The sequence below is a fragment of the Podarcis vaucheri genome (assembly GCF_965113315.1).
Source record: "Podarcis vaucheri genome assembly, chromosome: 4".
Taxonomy (NCBI): domain Eukaryota; kingdom Metazoa; phylum Chordata; class Lepidosauria; order Squamata; family Lacertidae; genus Podarcis; species Podarcis vaucheri.
The window spans coordinates 54,983,994-55,010,612 of record NC_138762.1 but is presented as its reverse complement, the minus strand read 5'-3'; the positions used below and the strand labels follow the sequence as shown (position 1 = coordinate 55,010,612).

Sequence of the window (26,619 nt, the reverse complement as noted above, 5' to 3'; positions counted from 1 at the left end):
AAGAAGGCAGTTAAGGTTGCAGTTCTAATCCCACTTTCAAGGGAATAACACCATTAAACTTAAGGGGACTTCCTTCTGGATGAACAGGTCATGCATTTATTGCAATATAAATGAGCTTGGAGTTAATGCTGTTACAACAGCTAGAAAACATCCATCAAGGGCTGAGGAGAACAAGGTGTAGGCATATGTCACCAGGAACAGGGAGGTCTCAGAGACTTTAGTGCAGGCATAGGCAAACTCCGGCCCTCCAGATGTTTGGGACTACAATTCACATCATCCCTGACCACTGGTCCTGTTAGCTAGGGATGATTTGAACTGTAGTCCCAAACATCTGGAGGGCCAGAGTTTGCCTATGCCTGCTTTAGTGAACTGATTCCTTTGTTCAAAGCAAATTGGAGGAATAGCAATATTACACAGTCTTTTTTTTTGGGGGGGGGTCAAGGCAACATTTATAACTAGAAGGTAGTTACTCTAAATAACATCAAACTCAGGGATAGGGCACCTGTGGCCCTCCCAATGTTGTTGGGATTCCCATTAGCCACAACCAGCATAGCCAATTACCAGGAATGATTAGAAGTGTAGCCCAATAATATCAGGAGGATCACAAAAAAACCCCATCTCTGACCTAGATACCCCATCTCTGCCTGTGTCAAGAATGAGAATTATTTGCAGGTGTGCAGAAAACAGAAAGAGGTGTTTTCTTTATTCACAGGAAGATACTTACAAGCACAAAATGGACCGTACAGCCAGCAATTTCGTATGCAGATGAGAGTGCCTGCTTGTGGGCATTTCCTCCTTTAGTTAATGGTGAAAGTGATGGATAAGTGCTCAAAATTTTCCCTAGAATTAATGAAACCCCTGTTCAGACATATCAAAGAGACAAACAAGGATGTGCAAAATGGAAACGATAGCCCCGCATGCAGATCACCAATTGAAAATCACCGCTTGGATTGAGTATATGAAGCCAGCCTGGAAATTCTTATGATCCTAGTTTGCCTTATACATGCCGAATCCTCAGCAGCTGTCAGCCCTTCTGAGCAATTAAAAACAAAAACAAAAAACTTAATTCAACAATAGTTTGTTCCACTTGCTTACCACTCCATTTCCTAAGGAAGTTGCTAGTCAAAACTCTTATAAATCCTGCCAGACAAATCAGTTCCACAGAGAATTCTTCAAGGACTCTGTCAAGTGTGCCTTCATATTCGGATCTGCTTCCATACAGTTTATGGTCAATTACCTACAAGAATTAATGCAAAAGATGGGGCAAGAAAAGAAACTTCCAAGCACCGTGCAAATCAAAACTGAAGAACACGGGCAACCTTTTGAAGACCCTCAACATTTACATTAAATTTATACAAACGAGGTTCTAGATGTTTTTTGTTTTTTTTTACTTGTAGACATAATTGTCTTAAGAATACTTATCTAAATATGAGGCATGGGGTGGTACTCTGCAGAGAAATGTGATAAATGAAGATACTTTCCGGCAATGTGGGATTTTTGGGCATGAAATTATAATGCAATGTTCTCCTTACTCTGGTGGGGATGCCAGCCAGGGTTGCATTCTTCAGTTCTTCCACCCCAGACCTGTTGGCGATGACAAGGACTACTTGGGCACAGCTTGCTGGCTCTTTTGCATATCCGAGAAGTGCTGTCAGGCTTGTACCTCAAATGGGAAGATTAAGACAGTGTTTCCCAAACGTTTTTGGGCAACGGCACACCTGTTTACTGAAAAAAAATCTCGCGGCACACCACCATTAAAGCCCCGCCCCGTGACGTCAGCGCGCAGCGTCACGCCGGGAGGGACGCACAAAAGTGAAAGTTTTTTCCCTTCCCCTTGCCGGGGAACCTCCAAGCTTTGGGGGTGGGAGGAGGCAGCAGAGCGAGGGACTGAGGGACGGCGGCAACTGAGGCGGCGGCGGCTGTTGTGGTGGTGGCGGCGATAGCGGGCGGAGGAGGGGGCGGCGGCGGGGCTTGAGGAGCCGTCGCCGGGAGTTGCTGCTGCTGCTGTTGCTGCTGCTGCCCGGACATGCCGGCCTCCTCCTCCTCCGCTGTCTCGCGCTCCTCCCTTTTGCACGCACTGCCCCGCCGCTCGGCACCACCACCGCGGAGCCGCCCCCGGCTCGACGCGGATCCTCGCCGCCGCCTCAGTTGCCGCCGTCCCTCAATCCCTCGCTCGGAATTCAGCTCGGAATTCAGCCTGAGGAAAACCCCAAGTCCCCACATTTCTAGTTTCCCGCGCCCTTTAAAGGGCGATACGAGCCCCACGGCAGGCAGGCAGAGCTGGGAAGGGGGTTTCCAGGGGACACGGCAGCTCCTCGAAAGGCTTCTCTCGGCTGCGCTCAATCCTCCTCGGAGAGGATTTCCCCTCCGGTCCCATGCGTTCGTTTGGGGGAGCCCTCCGGCTGCTCCCTCTCCCGCCGCGCAGGAGCGATGCCTCTCTCTGGCTCTCCCTCCGCGCAGGCTGAGGGAGGGAGGGAGGTGCGCGTGTGACCCATCTCTGCTGGGAGACCAAACCCAGCGAGGCAGAGTCGCGCGGAGGCGCCCAGGCAGCGCTGCCGGCTGCGAGGAGGAGCACCAGGCAGCAGCAGGAGGCGCGGTCTCTCCTCGCCGCCGCCCTGCCTCTCGCCGCCCGACTCGCCCGCCTCCCTCCAGGCATCTCGCGGCACACGAGGCAACGTCTCACGGCACACTCGTGTGCCACGGAACACCGGTTGGGAAACACTGGATTAAGACACAGCCAGTTTCTAGTAGACATCGCAAACATGTACCCAGGGAAACAGCAAGTGACCGCTCCAAAGTATGCACTTATAATATCATTGTGAACTAACAAACCCATGTTCTCTGTCAACCTTTTACATAGGTTGCCACTGCATTTTAGCTCTTTGACTATACAATTGCTTAAGAATTCCTGTGCTTTTAAGGAAAGATTTGTGATACGTAACATTCATGTTGTATAAATGGTTGTAGTAACCATCAGAACTTTGCATATTTGAGGCTGGAGCAGAGAGGGCTCTCTGTTATATTCAGGCAGAATACCAAGGCCTGCATATACCTCATTTTGTTCTACAAAGTTTCTGTATCACCTAATATATCAAAATTAACAATAACACGGTAAAGCTGGATGATAAATTTCTGATATTCAGTTAATGATTCTGTGTTGTTGGTTGTTGTTTTGGTGTTTTTTATGATCAGCTTCTAGTGAATATCTTCATAACATTCTTAATATTCTCCCCCTACTCTTATTCCCAGTTAATCCATAACGTACAGATAATTCTATCCACTTCTAAACCAAAGTAAATCCCATTTAGTTTAATGGGGTTTTCTTCCCAAGTGAGCATGTGTAGGAAAGTTTCTGAAACATGCTTTTCTGCCTATTTTTAATAAACCAGTATGGATAATTCTTCAATTCTTGTAAATTGCCCTGGCAACTAAAGCGTGCTTGCACATTTTTCAATAATTGTGATAAACTTTGATTTATTTTTATGGAATTGCAGTATACAAATATTTTTTATAAAGAAATTAAAACATAAACAAGTCAAAGACAGAAGAGTTTCCCCCTTCATATCATCTTCCTAGTTTGTCCCAATCTGGCTTGCTTAGAAGTCCTTAAAACATGAGGATGTTTCATGGCCATGTTGTTGAGATTATCAGCAAGGATACAATATTAAACATAATTTCAATGTAAATTTGAATGATGTGGTGTGATGCAAGATTTGGATATCGGGTCCGACTGCATTTCAATTCTGATCAAAAATGCAATTAATATAAGAACTATCTGCATATTAACAACAATCAGTTCTATTAATATTGAGTGATTCTTATAAGGCACCTTCAATCAGATGTAAGTTCACACAAGCAATTTTGCCCTAATATATCAAAGTCTACATGCTCCCACAAAATCTCCATTGCAGAGATGGTTATTTAGTGCTGTAGCAACTGCAAGCTCACCCATTCCCGAGATAAGAACAGCTACTTTCACTTTGCTTTTTCTGCATGTGGTCTGGATCTGGATGTCCACATTGGAAAGATTATTCATAAATGGATATTTGTTTTGCATCAATGCTTCAAGAAGATTCTTGATTACTACACGAGAACACCCTGAATAAAGGAAAGGTAATTCAGTGCACACGCTTAATATATAGTAGCTAAAAGCACATACATTGGAAAACTAAACTGCCAAAGGGATAGGAATGTCTATAATATCCAGTTGAAAGCTGTTCTTCTTAATCCTACAAAAGAGTTGAAAGCAAATAACCTTTAATTAATTGGTGTTTTCATATCATTTTTTTTTCTTCATTGTGCAGGACTGGCAAATGGACACCTAAATACAAACTAAACATTGGCCCAGTTCACATGTCATATTATACCATAGTTTAAAACAAACTATGGTTTAATGTGAACAAGTTCTTTCAGAACTCCTTTCCCACTCTTGCTGATGCCATGCACAGAACAAGTCATAATCTAGCTTGCTGTGTTGTCCAAACAACACAGGTTCATGGCTTGTTTCCCCAAAGTAAATTACAAGCATGACCAAGAACAAACCTTGGTTACCACTCACAGCTTGGTGAAAACAAGCCATGAGTCTGGGTTCAGAAAGCATAGCAACCTAGACTTTGATTTGTTCTGACTGTGGTGTGGCAGCAGCAGGAACAGAAGAGAGGTGCTGAATTTACTCCTGCTACCCAAGTTAAGTTACATAGCTGCAGAAACTTAATACAGTTACGGTCCAAATCTCAGTGCAACCCTATGTATGTCTACAAATTAAAGTGCACTCCTATACTGTATATGTCTACACAGAAGTAAACACCATCATTTTCAATGGGCCTCACTCTCATATAAATTGGTATAGAACTGAAGCCTTAGAACATTTTAAATGCTTTTGTTGGATTTTAAGCTGTTTGTATGTCTGAATAAGAAATGCAATAACCTGCAAGATGGTGGATGACTTTCCCGATCAACCACGCATCCTCGTATTTCTGGAGATCTTTCAAAATCTGTCCAGCAAACTCCTTTTGTACCACCAGCACAGCACCAATCCCACAGTTAAACGTTTGAGACATCTCCACTTCTGAAAGGCTTCCCTCTTCTTGAAGCCAAGAAAATATTGAAGGAATAGTCCAACTATGAGCATCTACAAATAATTGAATTTGTAAAGAACAACACTGTCCTTAATTCCATCCCTGTTAAAGCCATGGCACAGGTTCATCCTTCCAACCTCAACTCTCATTAGCAATATTGGATACAATCCAGCAAAAGATAGGCATTTGAGACTCCTAGGAAGGAGAATATTCGGTTCCTCCAATGCTATAGGAGACAATAATCAGCCCCTCCAGACACTTCTATAGAGGAGGGGCTCCAGGACACAGTGAGGATTCCAGACACTGTCCCTTAGAAAGTAGCTCTTTTAGACTTGCACGCATCACCCCACTGGGAACTGAAAACTCTCCTTTCCACCCCACTAAGCCCAGGATCTGGAAGAGGTATTTCACCTTCAACACAGCACATGCTGGCATAAGAAAGTGCAGTCTCTTGTTATTAGGCAAGGCTCCTTTAAGAAGGTGTGGCTTGACAGGAATATTTAAAATGGGGGGGCCTATGTGGTGCCCTCCTGATGGATTCTAATTCCGTCAGGTGATCCATTGTGGTCAGTGTTCAGGGATGGTAGTTGTTCAGTCCAGCAACATCTGGAGAACATCACTTTGGGGGCTCCTGATTTAAACATCCATTGGCTGCATACCAAATTGAAGCAACAATCTCAAATCAATTTTGGCTCTGGCCTGACTTCAAACCAAAGCCCCACAATGAGCTGTCCGTGGTGTTGGTTCTTGGCTCAATGAATAGTCAGAAAACTTATATGGAGTTTGGAGTCAATTGCCCCAGATAAAGAAATACTGGGTCCCAGACAAGAAGGTCATGATATACACACCACTGGTGACTGCTGTTCAGAGGGGCAGAGGGGGGAAAAATCCCATCTTGCTTGCCTTCTGTTTGGAGCGTTTAGGCCAGAAGTATTTCAGATACATGTTTACATATATACATACATAATTTTATTTGCATGCTGTCTTTCTGCAGTTCAAACCATGCTGAAGGTGGCTTGTAACATGAAAAAACCCACACACAACTGCAGCATAACAAAAGTAGTCATAAATAATAAATAAAACACAAAAATTACACAGCCAAACTGAACAAATTCCACATAAACCACAAGATATAAAATAAAGATTCAAATAACGAATAGCAACAACATCAACAACCCCCTCAAACAACACCCCAGTCCCAAAGTCTGCTCTGTAGCCTAAGGTTTCGTAGCTGGAGTCAGTCAGCATCCTGCCCTCCCAGGTCAAGTGGAAAAAGTAACACAAGGCAGGGCCTAGCCAGTCTTCCAGGACTCACAGCCAAGATGGTTTACTTGAGGGTGTGTGCATATGGCTAGTTTCCAAAACGCCTTTATTAATGTCATGCTAAAAAAGAACCATGTGTATATTACCTATAGATAATACAACAAGAACAAAAATTACTTACCCAAAACCACACTAAATTGTTCAGGAAGGATTGTAGAAAAGCTTCCCAGCAACCCACCTTCTGCAATGTGGATGTAGGCTTTCACATTTCCTGAACGGAGTACAGGCAGCAGAGTTTTGCTATAGATTTTGGATGGGGTTAGCAACTGCTCTCCTGTGAATGTATGAGAAGTTTTAAACTGTAGAGAAAATCATTCATACAATCTTATAATAAGCAGGACAAGATTCCTGCCTCACCAAGCTGCAGCCTTCCCCTACCTGATGCCCTCCAGATATTGCTGGACTACAACTCCCATCAGCCCCAGCCCCACAATATGTGGAGGGCATCAGGTTGGGGAAGGCTGTCATAAGGTCTCCTTTGTTTCTTTCTATGGAGAAGGACAACAAGGATGTCTCTGAAGACACTGTGGGGAAAAGGTGCAGTAAAAATCATGATGGAGAACTAAAGCCGAGAAGTGTGCAATGGCTTCAAAATCAGGCAATTATATACAGCAGAGAGAGAGAGAGAGAGAGAGAGAGAGAGAGAGAAAGAAAGAAGGAAGGAAGGAAGGAAAATAATAAGTGCATGGTATTAATTTACAAGAAATGTTCAGAGTAAGAAATTGGGGGAAGCAGATATACCTAAAGTCTGGGGACCACATCCACCAGGAACAGAAGAGAAATAGTGTAGGGATGATGTTAAAAGAATCTTCCTCACAAGACTAAATCCTTGGTTGTGAAGGCCTGAAGAAGCTATGCCAATGAGGAGATCACCACTGACAATCTTCTCCTGCTGTGGAAATCCCATTTCTTGTTTCACAGCAGCAACAACAAAGCCAACCAGGTTGCACTCTCCAGGTGCAAAGGTGCCAGACATTTCACTGGTCTCTCTTCCTAGGAAAAAGGAAGAGAAACCAACAGCAGTAAATACCATAAATGCCCATGGAACTTGCATTCTATATGGGTATACTCAGTGCTTTGTGTGCAGCAGGCACAAATATGGAGTACCGTCACCTCTTCCCCCCCCCCAGTCTATGGCAGCCATTTTGCTTTGGCAAACACAGCACTTTTATCAACGTATGAGTACCAACACCTCATTTTTGCGGGGGGGGGGGGACGACATTGGGTATGCTTAAGATTGCATGTTATTAAGGGTGTTAATAAATATACGCCTATTTTCATCCATCCATCTACAGCACTGATGAATTTTGGAATAATTCCTAACATCTGGTTTTAGGGAAGTGAAAGAAAGATGCTCATATTGGTACAAAATAAAAATGTTCAGCAGGGTGTGTGCATGTGCCTCCAAAGCCTGCACATATGCCACACAACAGACACAGATGCACCAGCAAGTCACATGCATCACCATTTCAGAGACCCTACTGCTGACTTGTACCACCCAGTGTTGATCTTGCCATCCTCTGTGTGTTAAGGCTGGCATGAAACAAACAGTTTCTACAGCCTCTCCACCAATTCTAGTTTGCTCGCTGTGCACTTGGGCACCTTTTAAGATACTGGATCCCAATTTTGCATGAGGGTTTCTAAGATCAAATAGCAGGTTTTTGTTTATGTATGCATACAATTATATTTTGAATCAAGATGGTGGGATGAACCTTACAAAACTGCACTGAGTTTAATCACTAATTTCAAAACTGCATCTTTTTTTGTTTCTTAGAATTTCTGAGCAATGTTGGTGACAAGGCTTCTAGTTCTAATATATATTAGTGAAGGGCTGGAAAGCATAGCTATTTGCATCACAGCAAGTCTTATCTGCTCCCCCTCTATAAAATGGGAACATGATATTGATGGTGCCAGCCCAGACCTGGGCAATGTTTTTCCAGGGTTGTTTTCTCTTTTTTTCATCTGGAAGAACCCCCAAATAATGTTCAAGCTCAATTGGAAATTTATGCTACCACTACAACTTACAGCTCCTAGGACACAAAGAAGAAATTTCAAAACTGAGAAGAGAAATACTGAGACATGGTCATACCCAGAAGAGTACATCCTGCCAGTTTGCAAGCTCCATCTATCCCATCTCTTATTGACTGAGTCACAGCAGCATCCAATTTTCCATAGGCAAAATGGTCAAGGAAGAAGAGAGGCTCAGCTCCCTGAACCAGGACAGAATTGACACACATGGCCACCAAGTCCTGACCAATCATGTCATGTTTATTGCACAGCTGGGCAATCTGTAATGAACAAGGGAATCAGTCTGGGATTTTAATGTGAATGCATTACTCCGATATAAAATATTACTTTAGGCAGCTTCAGACACTGGTCTTGCTGTAGCCAAAGGCTCAAGGGATGTTCTTTTCCTATATGAGCAACTGATGCCAAGCAAAAGGCAGGCGCTTGGGGTGGATCGCCATATAGGACAGCTGGGATGCATTCAGCTTAGTACATCTCAAGTTCTATAGGGGCTAGCTTAGAAAGCTCAACATTGTATAATTATATTGATCTGAAACATTTATAAGTGCCAGTTACTTCTGTGTTTATGGAAAGGCTGTTCCATCTTGATTTGACCAGTGTAGCTTTGTGGTCTCACATGGAAAAATGATACATCACAAGAAGCATGGGCATAGCACAAGCTACAGTAGGGACATGCCTTGGTTTACCTTCATTTTTGTCCCAATGCTTTTAGTTCGGGATACTAGAATGGGATCATTATAACCAGATGCTCTCAAATCAAAGAAGGCAGAAACACTCCCCCGATGCCCACAGCTGCCTGAAAGATACACAGAAGTCAAAAACATTGTGGGAAGCAGCACTGCTACTGAAAACCTATTACTACTCCCCCTTGCAAATCCTCATGTTTGCAATAGATTACTGAGACAAGGCTGAGATGTTGCAAAAGGTCGGAATATAGGAGTGCTTCCTGTTTCTGTTTTAGATTCTAGTTATATAGAATATCTTTAGAAAACAGCAGAGGCTACCGCAGTTGCTAACAGAAGCAAAAGCAGAGCACCAGGTTTCACATTCAGCCCCATGTGCAATATGATACCATAGTCAGGCAGGTGTTTACACATTCCATTCAGCTATTACAATATGTGAAGCAAAAAGAAAAGAGATAAGTTGACATTTCCATACATAAAAACATTGCCTGCACTGACAAATTAGGTGGGGGCAACAGAGCAGCATACAAAAAGCAGAAATAGTCCATAACAGTCTGAAGTTCCATACAAAGATCATGACAGCCGTATCCCAATTAAATATTTTTAATTGATTTATTGTATTTGTTTTAGTTACTTGATTAATCAATGGCTAAAAATTATGATGGCTTTATACCACATCTAGTATCACTATTGGTATGGCTCTGAATAAATATCAGTTCCTGGGAAACATGGGGCAGGGGGAGAGGGCTATCACTCATGTCCCACAAACATCTAGTTGGCCACTATGAACAAAATACTCAACTGGATGGACCTTTGTTCTTTACTTATGTTCTTACGCTATCAATTAATTCTCCCCATGGGTAAAAACAACATTTCTAAAGCAAGAAGCTTATTTTCTTTGTTTTTAGATGATGCATCTCAGGCATCATATCAGAAGATGCTCTCTCTCCTGTATGAGGGGAAAGTGAGAACGATTATTATGTGATGGCATTTGCCACCTGTAATTGTTTTACAAAAAAGTTTTATAACAAAAAAAAGCTAGATACGTAAAATGATATGGATATATGCTGTCCAACATAGGAGCCAACTCCTAGGGGTTGAGGTCCTTTGCCTCACCCCCAATAAAATGTTTGAGGGGGCCAAGTCCCCCAAGGTTGATGGGCATTGCCATTCAAATGGTGTGTGTGCACAGCATCATGTGATTGATTAGGCAGGGTGGGGCTTATCTGCCCCGCCCCCCAATATTTTATTCAAATTAGCACCCCTGCTGTCAAATTAATTAGGGGCATCTAGTCAGTTGAGTAAATGTTTTTAATCAGTTAATTTCCTAAAGTTTAGTCAATTGAACATTGTAGCCCTAATCATACATAAATTCTCCTGCTACTCTTTGTACAAGAGAAAACTGCTGATAGGCAATCAGCAATAACTTCTGAGGATAAGGGAGGACAATGAAGTGAGCTCTTGCCAGAAGCTGGTTAGTATATCCATTTAATAGTTTGGTTCACATTGAATAAATTTGAAAAACTGAAGTGGTCTTCAAAATCCTTTGGGAATTCATCACTTCATCAGACCCTTACCTAATTTGGAACCACTTGCAGCTGTTAGGTTAGGTGGGCGAACCAAGACATTGCAAACAATAGGATCTGCAATTCTGTCTTCATATGATGGACTCCTAAAACAGAAGCACACGTCACGGTTGTTAAAACATTTTTCAGTTACGATTGTGATTGCAAGAGAATCCTGGCAGTGGCAGACTTTGGACTTTCAAATGCCAGTAGTGCCCTGTGCGATGCCAAAATGTGGTGTGTGCGTCCCCACCTCTTGCCTTCCAGTCTAAGGCATTGTTGCAGCGCCTCTGCCACACCCTCTCAGCTGGGCACCCAGTGCGGGTGAACCAGTCATGTTCCCTTAAATCCACCTCTGATCCTGGGCAAAATAATAAACATTGGGTTAGCACGCATGATCTGCCAGTGCCTATGTTTACATACGCAGACTGTCTGAGAAACCTCATAGCTTGATAACCAACATCTTTTCGATAAGTTGCACCCTGGAAATAAATGGCTGCCAGTCCTTTGTAGGCAACTTCAAGCGCTGACGCAAGGTCCTCCTTCATGGCTGTTACTGTCAGGACTCTGCTGCCATTAACCAGCACTTTGTCATCCACTGCTATGGTAGCTCCATGGAAGATCTCCAGGCCTAGCTCTCTTGCCTGAAGGAGCCCTACAAAAATTGAAAGGAAAATGGGCTCAATTATTATATTTAGAACATATTCTATAGATGTAGGTTGTTGTATTGTCATTTCACAGGGTCTCAAAATATCAGTGGAAAGTCCACACTTCACATTTCACTTAAGTTTCCCTGTTGAAACATTTAACGAGAAATACATTTAGTAAATAATTCAAAATACTGTAACTGAAAGATGATTATTGTGGTATTTTTTAAAAAAGGAATAATGACTGTCAGAAAACATAAAGCGAAATTATTCATTGTACCTTGTAATTAAACTGTTCAGAATAAAAAAGAATTACCAGTGATCTCTTTGCCCTGATTAGAACATTCCGGATGCCCTTCACTTGCCATGACAATCGACACAGCAGTACAATTCTCTGACCAAGCCAACATGGAACTGCAGAGCCTGCCATCAATAGTGGCTTGGATCACTTCATAAAGATCATTTTTAAGAAGCTGAACAACCACCTGCAAAAGTGGACATAGGTGGCATTTTATATACGATTATATACGATTCAGCAACTATATCTAGTTCAAATCACTGCTTTTGCAATGCTTTTCTATTTCCAAAACCCAGTGGCAATTAGCTTACAGTGATTACAAGTTAGAAAGCAAGCCTTAAACCAGATGGCCTGTTTACAGAGCGTTTGTCCTGATTTGTTTGGATAAAGTTTGCAGCAGTCAATCTGATTTGACTGCAGGGAGATTATACTACTGTGAACTCCTCAAAGGAGAGAGTAGCATAGCACAGAGACTATATTGATTCCGTTTAGTTGCTGTGCTACACTGGCTTTTCTTTTGTTAACTCACAATGTCCACCATGCAGCACTACAAACTCTAATGCTATGCTGCCGGAGCAGAAATTACATGCAATCTGAAATATTAATTTGCTGTCTTGGTGGTTCACAGGATTAGGTTGTGTATCTCTGATTTACCTGGCATTGGGGGTCACCAAAATAGCAATCAAAACTTAAGACTTTCACACCATCGTTGGTAAGCATTAATTCTATCTGCAGCACACCTGAAAGGAATCAGAGAATTATAGATAACAAAATCAAAGTATATATTTTAACGTGTCTTTAAAATGCATACAGCTAGACTAAGGCATGAGATGAAATGAAGCATTTTTAAAAATTCTGCATATTATTATTATTATTGGTAGAAGATCAAGTTCTCCATTCATAAAACAACTCCTCCAGAAGTTGTCATTCATTAAGCAAGACTCAAAAAAATAGTAAGTTGTTACATGAAGACAAGAATGAGTTTTCAATATGATGAAAATCCAAAACATAAACATCAGACGGGGTAATGTCATATGAGAGAATGATCATTCCCAAGGAACTTGATGTTGAGTGTAACTTCTTACCTACATAAGATATGCCTTCTTGCTTCATGCTGTTGATAATGTGTTGAAGAAGTGTACCTTTAACTTTTTCTAGAAGGACTTCAGAAATCTAATGAGCAACAGGAGAAGGACACATGGAGACTGCTTTATGACAATGTTTTCCTCAGTGTAAAAAATCAAAACATAGTGATAAAAAAGTAACTGAACACCAGTAGGGGCTGGTTCCCATTGGGATTGTTCACACAAAGACCAACAGTAGATGGAGCCAAAGCCAATGAAAGGCAGAGGCAACTAATTCATGTTTTGTCTCCATCTGTCTTCCTGCCATCATCTACAAGGGCAACCCTTGTAAGGAAGTGCATACTTGAGCAACAAAAATAAACATTAGAGTTTCACACCATTCTCTAGTTTGCATCGATTACATGTATTGTCCATTTCTTAGAATAATTTATTTTAATTCTGCTAGTCACACGGAAGGACAGACAACTCCATGGAGGCCAACAAAGTCTTGCCCTTGACTCCTACAGAGTCTGCTTAGAGCCCTCCCTGTCATCTGCTGAAAGTTCCCCACACACTATCAGGTTTACACCTGCAGTCTTTGGGGGGGGGGATGGAGCCGAGATTATCAAGCTGCTAAATTTCACATTCAATACCAATTTATGTGCTTCTGAAGTATGACTGTGGAGTACAACACACCTTTGTCAGCACAGCATTAGCATGCTAGAATCTTGTTACAGTGGTGCCCTGCAAGACGAATGCCTCGCAAGACAAAAAACTCGCTAGACAAAAGGGTTTTTTGTTTTTTGAGCTGCTTCGCAAGACGATTTTCCCTATGGGCTTGCTTCGCAAGACGAAAACGTCTTGCAAGTTTGTTTCCTTTTCCTTAACACCGTTAATACAGTTGCGACTTGACTTCGAGGAGCAACTCATAGAACGCGGTGTGGTAGCCTTTTTTGAGGTTTTTGAAGCCTTTGGTGATTTTTGAAGCTTTTCTAAAACTTTCCCAACACCGTGCTTCGCAAGACGAAAAAACCGCAAGACAAAAAAACTTGCGGAACGAATTAATTTCGTCTTGCGAGGCACCACTGTATATGATTTTCCATTAACAGATGCACCAACTTGTACAGAAGACTGGAGGGGAAGCAATGACACGTGCGTTCTTCATTTGGGGTTGCCCCCCTCCAACAAAATTGGGAGGGCAAAAGAGCGGGGGTCCAGGAGATGACGCCTATGTCCATTATTATTCCAAGGTCAACAGTTGTCATGGATTACCCAGAAAGATTTGAAAGCATCACTCAAGAAATTACTTAGAAATCAGACTATATGATTTCCAGGGGAAAGGCATATGGAGTCCTAAGCAGATAGTGAATAAAACTTGTTGGCACCTGAGGTACTGGACCATAAGCTCCCATTCCAGCAGTGCTTGGACCCCAGTCTTCATCAGATAGTCGCTTTTGGATCTGGACTGGTGGCATGAGAGCAAAAGTGACTCCATCCACAAAGCATAAGCACTGAGAAGAAAATACATGAAACTGAGCAACAAATATAACAAACTAAAATCACACACATTATACATCAACATGCATAAGTTTCTCTCTTATTAATTCAGTCCTTGAAGTCCTGCCTTTCACAGCAGTGCTGAAATTAGCAAGAGCTTTTCGCCACACAGAGGTGAACATTTTCACCAGCTAATGGCTGCAGATAAATTGTAGCTAAGGTCACAGAGTCGATGTTACCATGTGAAAAGTTGGCCCATGCTATTCTCTACTCCTCCACCTTCTGACTGCCACAGTCCACCCTACCACTAGGCAGAGTAAGGAAGCTGCCTCTGGCAGCAGAAACCGGGGGAGGCAGAGAGCGGTGATCTGTTGAAGGAAAAAGCTGTGTGAGCTATGCATTGTTTGCCCCACACTCCCTAAGGTAGCCTGCTATCCTCAGATGCAATGGAGAATGCTGTCCTGTTGCTGGTGTTGTAAGATTCAGCTGCCAATCTGTCTGACTTCTGTGCATGGAATTGGGACCATCTTGTCCTTCATCTCAGGCAAGAAAATGCCTTAGGCAGATCTGTTAGCTCCTTCCTCCCCCAAATCCACAAGCAGTCACCAAGTCTCTTTTCCTTTCTTTGGAATCCTTGTGGGGAGATGAAAGTCTGTGCAGCAGGTCACTACCAATTGCTTCACAAGGAAGAAAAGCAGAAGTATCCAGCTGTGTTTCTGTGCCTTCCCCTTCTGTGCCTGAAACTGCTGACTTTGAAAATCCTGCCTGTATTTTACCCTGCAAAGGTTTGCAAAGCAAGTCCCCTTAGTATCCCTTGAAGGAAATACTAATTATTGTGTATCAAAGTTTACAGCATGCTAAAAACTATGATAACAATGCACAATAAAATCCCTATATTTGCTGATAGTTCTCATCAGACACCCAATTAGCAGCCAAAAGCTCAAAAACTCCTTGTGGTTCAGCAAGTTATGTGGTTCCTCTGGAATTTACCCTGCCCTTTCCCCAAGGATTTATGGGCCTCCTATTCTTATCCACAAAACTGGGAGGCAGTTAGGCTCAGACCATGTGAGTAGCCCGGGGTGACCCAGTAAGCTTCATGGCAGAGTTGAGTTTTGAATCTACATCTTCCCAGTCCAACAAACTTTCCACTAAACCACACTGGGAAATAGTAGCATAGGCGCCGACTCCATGGGGCCTGAGGGGGCCCGAGCCCCCTCAAAAATTCGTTTGGGGGGCTCTGCCCCCCCAATAATCTCGGGCGCCCCTCCAGCAGAGCGCCACCGCCGCCCCTCCCCCAGCCCAAAATGCACAGGGTCGGGCTGCATGCCTCCTGCCCTCCCTCCCGAGCAAAAGCTCCACCCAATTTCCTTCGGAGCTGATTAATAGGCGCAGTACGCTCTCCCCTATTCGCTCACGAGGAGGCGGCGCCACTTTATCTGCATATTCATGAGCTTATTTATTATTCATGAGCTTTCGCGGGCTCCCCCAATATTTTTTATAAGTCGGCGCCCCTGAATAGTATCAAATAATGCTGATGTTGTACTAACATTGTGCTTCATGCTAAGTGAACCACGTTGCTATAGTCAGGGACAGCCCATCCATGAGGCTCAGTGAGGTAGTTGCCTCAGGAAGCAGGCTGAGGGCAGCTGCGTGGGACAGCAGACCCAGGGGACCCAGGAGTGTATTGCTCGCCACGTCCTATACTTGTTGCTCAATGCTTCCTCAGTCTCCCACCAGTATCTCCTCTGCTGCTGCCTCCAATGCCCCAACTGCTCCTCTCTGGGCTCGTTACCACCTCAGGTAATGAGGTGGCCTCAGGCTGGCCTTGGCTATTTCTATTAATAAAGTTTGTGGACTATACAAAAACAATACAAGGTAACTCTGACTGCAATACTTAATGAAAACGCACAGAAAACTCTTCCCCTTTAAGAAGCTCTTCAATTATTACGGTATCTTGGGTGTCTCCAAAAACATTGCCCTGCGTTAAAAAAGAAAAAAAAATCCACTGGTCAGATTCTACTTTCATTCCATCTTCCATTTTTAACGAGAAAGCTCTTTTTTAGAGCATTTCCAATAAAGTCACTTTTTTTCTTCACCTGTAAACCTTCATGTAGTCTACATTCTACTTGAGTAGAATCCCTACTAAATCTTTATGAGGTGTGACAATTTGCAGGTTAAACATATAACTGGTTTTTGTACGTCAGAACACCATTTAAAATATTATATAATTACGTCACTGCACAATGTCACGGTAAAAGAAAAAACCTACCCAAAATACAAACATAGGTAAGGTAAAAGGTAAATGACCCCTGGACAGTTAAGTCCAGTCAAAGGCAACTATGGGGTGGGGCGCTCATCTCGCTTTCGGGCCAAGGGAGCTGGTGTTTGTCCACAGACAGCTTTCCAGGTCATGTGACCAGCATAACTAAACAGCTTCTGGCACATCAGAACACCGTGCTGAGTAACAGAGTGCACGGAAATGCCGTTTACCTTCTCCTATTTATCTACTTGCACTGGCATGCTTTTGAACTGCTAGGTTGGCAGAAGCTGGGACAGAGCAACGGAAGCTCACCCCATCGCAGGGACTCGAACCGCCGACCTTGCAATTGGCAAGCCCAAGAGACTCAGAGGTTGAGACCACAGTGCCACCCGCATCCCCATTTACCTTACCTTACAAACATACAGCTGCATATTCCTGCACTGCAGGGGGTTGGACTACAATCTAACTACTGAGTGTAAGATTTCTCCTTACATAAAAAAACCATGATAAACGAAATTAAAGCACACAACAGCTGAACAAAGAGGCATAAATCACCTGCAGAATTTCTTGCGCTGCATTGCAGGCTTCCTCTCTGTTGGACGCAATAATTATCTCTTTTCTAGGACCCAAGCCGCTAGGCTTTACCACCAATTCAGGAAAAGCAGCACTTAAAATTAAGATAGAGCATATTAGAAGAAAATCACTCCTTTTCATTATATGGTCAAAAATTTCCTCTTTTGAAAAAAAAAAATAGTTCCTGGACTCTCTGGAACACAACATTTTAGAGAAAGAAGAATTTTAACGCATCTCCAAGCAAGGCTGAGAGAGAACCATGGAGAGTTAAAGTCAGTCTGTGTAGGCAATACTGAGCTACATGAAAATATTCTAATTACTTATATTCTAAACTTTATCCAGCCTTTCTTCAGGGAAGGCTTGGGCTAGGCCTCTCTGGAAGTTTCCCATCTAAGTATGAGATGCAGCCTTGCTTAGAGTGATTAAAGGTGTGAGGAGAAAATTCACCCTGATAAATTACTGCACTTTAAACCTTCTTTAGAAGTATCTAAGGAATAAACATTGTGAAAGGCTTTAGCACCCTCCTTATTTTGTTTTGGTATCCCCCCCGGAAAAAAGAAACAACCAATAAAAAAATTGCTGTTGTAGTCAAGGCTGATGAATAAATAAGAGGAAGAAGTGCCCCCTGTTTTCTGGGACCCAGTAGCTGACTGCGGAGCCTTGTGGTTGTGATCTGCAAGCAGAGCCTAGCTGTGGAGGGAGCAGGTGAACCAAGAAGTCTAGGGTGTAGTGAGGGAGAGAAAGTGGAGGGTGAACGTGGAGAGACTGAGATCTAGAACAGTAAACTTGTCAATTTTTGGCCATTCTACAATATTCATCAACAATTTTCAATACATTTGGGGTCCCTTTTTAATTTAATTCACGAAAAAGCTATACCATCAACTCTAAAGAGCGTAAGCTAATGGAGAAAATAATGCTTACCTATTAATAAAAGTGCAAGCGTCTTGCGGATTTAAAAATTCATTCCATCTTGCTGTAGGAATTCCATGTTGATCAAGAAAGACCTTAGCGAAACTTCGATTTGTTCCCAGTTGTGCTGCCCTGGCTGTAGGTCCAAAACATCTAACTCCAGCCGCTACCAAGTCATCAACAATTCCTAACAACAAAATACTGAAAGGCTCAGACAAAGCTTGCTATGGAATTCAGATTTTTTTTTTTTAATTAATACTGCTTGCCAGTCTCAGAATGGTATCAAAGAGCTAAAAGAGCAACTAAAATTATTATACTGGTGAGCTTGGGGCTTTATAGTTCAGAAACAAAAAATGATGCAGTTTATCATGTCACCTTGAACTCTCTCTTAAAAAGTCTGCCTGCATCTATAATTAACTTATCAAACCTGTAGCCAAAGTATGTTTCAATGCCTAATAAAGTGGTACCTCTGGTTACAAACTTAATTTGTTCCGGAGGTCCGTTCTTAACCTGAGGTACCACTTTAGCTAATGGGGCCTCCCACTACCGCCTCGCCGCCAGCATGCGATTTCTGTTCTCATCCTGAGGTAAAGTTCTTAACCCAAGGTACTATTTTCGGGTTAGTGGAGCCTGTAACCCAAAGTGTTTGTAACCTGAGGTGTTTGTAACCCGAGGTACAACTGTAACGCAATGGTTTTTAAAATAGAATCTACATCAATATGAACTCTGGTCTAGCAAAGGAGTTATTTTATGTAATGTTCCAATATGCTACATGCATATGCTCATACAAGGGGCTGCTGGCTGCTGTTTATCTACCTGTGGGATTATTAGTAGGAATCACACTGTCCAGAGTTTCAAAAAGGCAAGAAGAAGAAAAAGAAAAAGAAAAAGAAGAAGAAGAAGAAGAAGAAGAAGAAGAAGAAGAAGAAGAAAGGCTGTTTCTCAGTTGCAAAAAAACCCCAGCTATTCAAAACCCATTTTGCTCTCCACTTGATGATACCAAATACTGTACTGGGTTCCTATGCTACCTAAGACTGGACCCTTATTTTTTAATCTAGAGCACTTGTTTTCCCCCCAAGAAAGGAGTTACTCTAACTTTACCTGTCACAAGGAGAGCTTCTGGTCCAGCAATCACAAACCCAATGTTATGATCTTTGCAGAACTGGGCTAGGATAGTATGGTTGCTAGTTAAAACCCCTGAAATAGATAATAAATAATATTAAATACCAGGATCCAAAATGTATGACAGTTATGTGGCTTCAGGAACCACAAAAGGAAAACATGATAAAGATTTATTTCAATATGTTAAATAAAGATATAGTTGTGCATATGGATCTGCAATAAAGAATTTGGTAGCTTAGATCCCAAGATAACTTACATCAAAAGTCTATGTGCCCTGGCTCCCACAGTAACTTTAATGCTCTAAGCAGTACAGTACATAAGCAAGACAAGGGTTGAAGGTGCAAGGCATGGCTACACAAGCTAAGACGTTGATCCAACAAGTGCCCTGCCCTCTGGGCTCCCATTAGAAAGGAATAGGTTGGGCACGCACCCCTTAAAAGGCTGAGCAATGTAGGATGGGCATGTGGCCATCTGCAGAAGCAGAAATTGACTAAAATTGTGTTTCCAAAAACCACTTTGTTATCTAGGTAAGAGTTTCAGGGGCTGAACATGTTTGATTACACACTCCAACTCCTTCATAAGCAGTCAAGGTCAGTCAGTCATCCCCGATCTGCAGAACTTAAAGTGCATCACAGATTCAATGAATGTCTTGTAATTTTTTATCCTGTAGCGCAGGGGTTGTCAACCTGATCCCTACCACCCACTAGTGGGCGTTTCAGGATTCTAGGTGGGCAGTAGGGGTTCTATGGCACAAGCTGAATCCTCCTTCCATCGAGCACTGGTGGGCGATAAGGAAATTTTACCATCAAGAAAGATGCATTAGTGGGCAGAAGGTATAAAAAGGTTGACTACCCCTGCTGTAGAGCTTGCATTTTGTATATGTATTCTGCTGAGTTAAAATAAAAAGTCAGACATGTTTGAAGCATTGATTTTTCTCACCCAGCCTTTACATTTATGCAATACATTATACACTGTTTTGGAAAGGTGGCGTGGGTGTGTTTCTCCACTGTATGACCATTCAAATACATTAAAATATATCCAATGCAGGAAAAGTCACCAAATACTACAAGGTATTCACCTGAATTAGAGATTTTCCCATCATGAGCTGTACCGGCATTTCCCGGAGCAACCAGTACCTGTTTCACATGTGGAGACTGTGCCAATTTCCAAGCCAGAGCATGTTCTCTGCCCCCGCTGCCAATCACAAGCACTCGATCAGCCATCTGGATACGCAAAATAAGAGGTACATTGTCATTTATAGGTCTAATGCCTCAATCATTAGCATTTTTATTTGGAAGGCAAACCAATTACTTATGAGGAAACTGACTTCTAAACTGAGGCAAATTTAATAATAATAATAATAATAAATTTTATTTATATCCCGCCCTCCCCAGCCGAAGCCAGGCTTAGGGCGGCTAACAACAATAAAACAGTACAAAAGTACAGCACAAACAACACTCTAAAATCATTCATTATAAAATTAATTCAAATCAAGCCACTGGCAACCATTGGGCCAGAGCTCCGCGAAGATTGCCAAAGGAGGGAGTCAGGCTGTGCTCTGGCCAAAGGCCTGGTGGAACAGCTCTGTCTTGCAGGCCCTGCGGAAAGATGTCAAGTCCCGCAGGGCCCTAGTCTCTTGTGACAGAGTGTTCCACCAGATCGGAGCCACAGCCGAAAAAGCCCTGGCTCTAGTTGAGGCCAGCCTAACTTCTCTGTGGCCTGGGACCTTCAAGATGTTTTTATTTGAAGACCCTAAGTTTCTCTGTGGGGCATACCAGGAGAGGCGGTCCTGTAGGTACGAGGGTCCTAGGCCGTATAGGGCTTTAAAGGTTAAAATCAGCACCTTAAACCTGATCCTGTACTCCACCGGGAGCCAGTGCAGCTGGTATAGCACCGGGTGAATGTGGTCTCGCAGCGAAGACCCCGTAAGGAGTCTCGCTGCAGCATTCTGCACCCGCTGGAGTTTCTGGGTCAGTCTCACAGGCAGCCCCACATAGATGTTTAGATGTTTGGCAGAGCCATCTCACACATTACACATTACATTTTAAAATGGCATCATATTAATGGTGAATATCCTCTAAAACGGAAGCATTTGAAGCAGCTACAGGCATTTTATACCAATTGTCCATTTGGTAGAGAATAAGCAAAAACATAAATCAGTATTTGTAATGTCTTTAAGGCTGCAATCCTAAACCTGCTTACTGGAGTGTAAGCCCCACTGGACTCAGTGGAATTTACTGCTGAGTAGGTATCTATAGGAGTTCACTGTAAGAGGCAAGAACCTACTTATCTTACCTTCCTTGAAATATGTAAGTTATAGTAGGCTGCCTTGCACCAAGTCATATCAATGATCCATCTATCTCAGTTCTGTTTACTCTGTACTGTACTTGTAGTGGCTTTCCAAGGTTTTGGTACACACAATTCTCCCCTCGTGTTTATCTTTTCAAAAAATGCTGAGAACACAACTGGCCAAAAACCACCTAGCGAGCTTTGTGGCATTTGAACCTTGGTTTTCCAGGTTCTAGTCTGACTCTCTAACCACTACACCACACTGGATCTCTGAAGTCCCCACTCTGGTAATTTCATCAACCGCTGAGAGATCAGAATGTGAACAGCTTGTGCTTCTGCACACTTTGCTGCTCTGACAAATTGTTGGAAAAAAACAAATAATTTCCTTCTTCTGAGCACTTGCTTGTGGTCTTTGATTTGTCTGAGTTAATTTCACCCCTAAAAGCTGAGCTATTTTGTGTATTGTTCTTTCGCAGCTTTTTGATACAAGATGCTATTTGCTCTCATCTCCTCTCATACTGTAAATCAGAGGTTTTCAACCTTTTTGAGTCCACGGCTCCCTTGACTAACTACTTTCTTTCTGTGGCACCCCTGTGGGGCTCAGGAGCCCAGTTATGTCATGCCTTGACTGCAGAGCTGGCAGCCTCTCACCCTTTTTCAAACACCCTCCCTTGTGAGTGTTCCCTCATCCTCCTCTCCTCTCCCCTCCCCCCAGCTGCCACCATAATCTTTGAGCTGCCCCCCTGCCCCAAAGTGAGGTGCCTCCTTACAGTGCCCTACAGGGGCCTGGGAAGCACCCCTGGCCAGCCCCAGAGGCACCATTTGCCCGGGGAGCTTGTAGCCAGGGCTGATGCAACAAAGAGCTGTGCAAACCTTTGGGAGGTAGAGACACAAGAGGATATCAGAAGAGTGAGGGAAGAAAAAAGGGATGGAGGCCAGTTTTGCCCGGGGCACCCCTGACCATTATTCAAGGCACCCCACTGTACTATGGCACACTGGTTGAAAACCACTGCTGTAAATAGTTCCTGCATGAATAAAGCCTTTGAACTCCAGAAACTAAGTGAAAATTCCAATCTAATTCACCCAAGATGCAAGGACTGTTAGCACAAATAGCCAAAGGGGCACACACACAGCATCACAGCTGAAGTGCAAAAATGGATGTGGTTGTGTGTTATGCATCTTGCAAAACAGGCATCAATGCAGTGTGCAGTTTTGCTGTGCATTGCTTTTCATACTGCAATTCTCAAAATACGTAGCAGCAAAAATAAGAAGAAGAAGAAACCAAGAGGGATGTTGTCTGGAAAAAACAATATACTTAACTATCCCAATAGAATTTTTTCATTTATTTTTTTTTACTTATTTCAATAACATCACACCTTCATTTAGTGCCCTTGTTGTTGATATGAAATGGGAACAAGCAACTATAAATGCCAAGGGGGAGGGGGAGAGACACACATCAATTGACCTTTAAGAAATATGCTGTTGACATTAAGCAGCTATTGCCAAGAAGATACATAATTAAAATACTGTGAAATATGTCAACATTACCTCTGTAATGAGTTTGCTGAATAATATATAGAAGCCAGGGATTCAAGATATAATGTTCTGAAGAAGACTTAAAGAACGACCAAGTAGAAGGCTTCTATCTTCTAACAAATGTAACAAGTAGCTCTATCACAACAACAGAATTTTCTACTTGATTGTATTAATATTCACTTAATATATTTAGGAATTTTTAAAAAATATCTCATTAAAAAAAAGTTTTAACAAAATTAATTGTGAAGAACTACATTGAAAACCAATCCATCATTCACTATGATGAATGCCATAATTAATATTAATTTCTCTATTCACATTAACATAAGGCTGCACATTGTTTATCTTGTATTAGAATGATAGGTACAGGACAAAGTCCCATTCTGAGTAAACCTTTCCCCACATCTTTTAAAATGTACCTTATATTTCTTTTTAAAATGTACCTTATATTTCTTTGCCAATCAAATTTGAAAATGATTTTTAAAAAAAGTATTATAGCCAGTTGATATAAATGTCCAATAGAATGTGGCATGTGGATGTGTAAGCAAGGGATAATGAAGTATAAGTGAACAGGATGCAACCAGAGAACCTCCTACCTTTGCAGAAAAATACTGGGCTGTTAAAATGTCCTTCTGAAAAACGCTCACCCCCTGCCCCTCACCCCACATACACAATCTTCAAAAATTGTCAGGGAGCCGCAAGTTTGTACATCCTTTTACTGACAAGGAATGTCAACAATAGAAAGTCTCTCAGTCAGCCAGACTAGCAGGCTGATAAGCAAGCAGCTGTGGGTGGGAGGAGGAACTGGCCTTGGAGAACATATTGTTGTGCTCTTTCCAAGCTCAATTTCCCCCAAAAACATAATTTAAATTATGGGGAGAAATTGCTCTCTCTTTCACGACTTAAAAGGGAGCTATGGAGGGGAAGGGGTGAGTGAGTGAGTGAGTGAGTGAAATGGATTGGCCAATGACTTAAATTTTGGATTGCTATGACACCCCATTCCCCCAAGATAACTTGTGATAAGGGGCAGGATATAATTCCTATAAATGAAAATGCTGCAAGAGAGCAGTTTGATCATGCAAACGCATGGACCATTCAAATTAGCTCCATTATTCCCTCCTTTTTCCAAGGAGCTCAGGGTGTTCCCTTCACAACAACCCTATGAAGTAGGTTAGGTTGAGCAGTAGTGACTGTCCCATCAGCACCGGCTGAGAGGGATTTGGTTGCCCCCACTACCCAATGCCAGCTCTCAAAATGTGCTTGTCCCCGACATATACACAACATACTCTATATTAAAGATAATCCATATCACCACCCAGAGGAATGTTTTGATTAGAAAGGGGGCTATTTTGGAGTTATTTCTATTATATAGGTACCAATTTGAGGCATTGAGTAACTTTTCTGCATATCTGAGAATTCTATACAGAAACCTAATACGTCAAACTCTGACATGTACCCACCAACATCCCTATGGGGTATATGTCTGAGCATGTATTTATATTCTTACAATATGGAGTTGAAGAGACCCCTTCTTGGTCTCTTCATTGTGGTGATCCGTTTCATTGTGGTGATCCGTTGTTACCACCTTTACAAAGAAATCAAAATTTCCTGTGCTGCTGTCCCACAGTGCTGATACTCTATCTATATCCCAATCCTGCAATTTCCAGGAAACAGCAATGCTGTGGATCTAAGGGTACTGTTTACTTTTTGGAACTCAACTGCAGTACTGCTGCTTAGAAGCTGTTGAGCAAAATAACCCAATGGCTGCTGTTGTCCAATGCCACCAATCTTTGTTTTTCTGTTTACGAAGATTCCAGTGTCTGAGTTTGAACATAAGAAGAGTCTTCCTGAATCAGGCCAAAATCCATCTAGTCCAGCATCCTGTTCTCATAGTGGCCTATCTGTTCTTTTCTTTTTCTAGGTTGCAGACAGAAAACCAAATGAGAAGCAACCATGATGTTACTTTGCCCTCCTCTACAGCCCTCATTAAGCCTCTGAGCAAGCCAATGTCCACCACTCAAGTTCCTATCTTAAAAGGATGCTTAATTTTACAATACCAAAAAAGAAAGCATTGCATAATGTAATAAAGACAAGTCAAAATATTCCATAATCTTAGATACCTACTTGGTGTCTGTAAACTGGGTGCATTTAGGACAAAGCTGATATTGCCCCGCCCTAGTTATACTCTGTCCCCTTCTCAAAAAATTTTTGGGTGCTTCCAGACTGGTGTTTATTGTGGGATCAGTGTGTTGCCTGCATGTCTGGTTTTGTGTGCTTTGCAGCATCCACATGATCCTGCGGGCATTAAATTTACATCAGAATGCCACACCATATTCCCCTCCCTCCACTTCCTCCTTTCTGTAGAAAATCCAGAAAGTTATGAAACAATATTGTCAAAGACCCATTTGCAACATTAAGCCCCCAAGTGGAAAACCCCATAGCAATTGTGCTAGCATTCACCCTTTGTGATTCTCACAGACATTCATTCAACATTATAACATTTCCAAAACAGTTTCCCTGAGTAGACCACCAATCTGTGGTGAAACTCAGCCTAAAATGTTTCATCAATCCAAAAGAAAAATAGTGCTGAGATCCTGCTCACATATAAAACTTTTGACTATTTTCAGTATTTCCTTTTATCTGCTTCATGCTTGAGTCCTCTCATTCTGACACACCAGATGTAAATTTAAAGACTACAATGTAATATGCTCCCCCTAGAACAATTGCCTGCTAAAAATTAGCAGATATTTTATCTTAGGACCTCATAGAAAGCCTCATTTATGAAAACATATGTAAACATAACTTACCGAATGTTTCTAAGGTATTCTGCAATGTATGGAAGTCAACAGTTTGTGTTCTTTCTTCTATACTGTACTAAGAAGCACTAAAAGGAAACTCTTCAACTTGATACCAGATTAAGTTACATGAACATTTGGTGAAGGGGAGGAAAAGATTGCTTTGTTGCTGGCAGAGAGAATGCCTTGGTCCAAATAGCTGAGACAACCCAGTGCCTAAAACTCCATCTCCTTGTGACCAATCACAACAGAGGAAGATACAATACATTTGCATTAATTGCATTGTACAATGTGGCTCAAATAACTGACTGATTTAAAGTACATGTGTCTGGTATGAGAAAGAAATAATGAACAAACCATTTTTTGGGGGGCGGGGCTATGTTGCTATACTGTATAAGGAAACCATCAGAAATCAGGAAAGAGCCCAACTTGTCAGGGATCTAAATCAGAATGTAATGGTTCAACACAGACTACAAGACTGCAATATCTATATTCAAAATGCAACAGGCAGTCAAATTTTGTTAGCCAACAAGGTACAGTTTGAGAGTAAGCTCTAGTCATTATTCATTTAAAATTTTTATTTAAATGGTTTTAGACTTTCTTAAGCATAAGCTTCACAAAATTATTTATAATACATCACAGTACAATTTTAAAACCTAATACAGTGGTACCTCAGGTTACATATGCTTCAGGTTACATACGCTTCAGGTTACAGACTCTGCTAACCCAAAAATAGTGCTTCAGGTTAAGAACTTTGCTGCCAGGATGTGTGGCAGCAGCAGGAGGCCCCATTAGCTAAAGTGGTGCTTCAGGTTAAGAACAGTTTCAGTTTAAGAACGGACCTCCAGAACGAATTAAGTACTTAACCCGAGGTACCACTGTAATAGTATAAAGCATATAATATTAATTTAAAAACAAAATCTTACTAAAGATACTTGATTTATTACTCTAA

General features: G+C 42.1%; 1 protein-coding gene across 4 annotated transcripts in view; it reads right to left on the bottom strand.

Moving 5' to 3' along the window:
- The window catches only part of LOC309531157 (trifunctional purine biosynthetic protein adenosine-3-like), a 31,974-nt gene extending 6,067 nt beyond the window's left edge, over window positions 1-25,907 (bottom strand). For 2 of the 4 annotated variants that reach the window (XR_014219114.1, XM_082220487.1), the window contains exons 1-21: window positions 23,469-23,581; window positions 20,126-20,270; window positions 19,027-19,122; window positions 17,938-18,112; window positions 16,999-17,110; window positions 16,093-16,161; window positions 14,072-14,197; window positions 12,708-12,795; window positions 12,277-12,362; window positions 11,641-11,809; window positions 11,101-11,332; window positions 10,690-10,784; window positions 9,116-9,225; window positions 8,491-8,689; window positions 7,143-7,394; window positions 6,523-6,675; window positions 4,928-5,131; window positions 3,949-4,098; window positions 1,533-1,663; window positions 1,096-1,237; window positions 725-840 (exon numbers count right to left, since the gene is read on the bottom strand). Coding sequence is in view for 3 of the 4 variants with exons in the window: in XM_082220487.1 (XP_082076613.1) it covers window positions 725-840; window positions 1,096-1,237; window positions 1,533-1,663; window positions 3,949-4,098; window positions 4,928-5,131; window positions 6,523-6,675; window positions 7,143-7,394; window positions 8,491-8,689; window positions 9,116-9,225; window positions 10,690-10,784; window positions 11,101-11,332; window positions 11,641-11,809; window positions 12,277-12,362; window positions 12,708-12,795; window positions 14,072-14,197; window positions 16,093-16,161; window positions 16,999-17,110; window positions 17,938-18,112; window positions 19,027-19,122; window positions 20,126-20,270; window positions 23,469-23,540 (2,922 nt within the window). In the remaining variant the exon portion in view is untranslated. Of the gene's footprint in view, window positions 1-724; window positions 841-1,095; window positions 1,238-1,532; window positions 1,664-3,948; window positions 4,099-4,927; window positions 5,132-6,522; window positions 6,676-7,142; window positions 7,395-8,490; window positions 8,690-9,115; window positions 9,226-10,689; window positions 10,785-11,100; window positions 11,333-11,640; window positions 11,810-12,276; window positions 12,363-12,707; window positions 12,796-14,071; window positions 14,198-16,092; window positions 16,162-16,998; window positions 17,111-17,937; window positions 18,113-19,026; window positions 19,123-20,125; window positions 20,271-23,468; window positions 23,582-25,679 lie in introns of those variants that run through there. The other 2 variants (XM_082220489.1, XM_082220488.1) reach the window with 2 other exon arrangements.
- Between the last annotated feature and the right edge of the window lie 712 nt (window positions 25,908-26,619).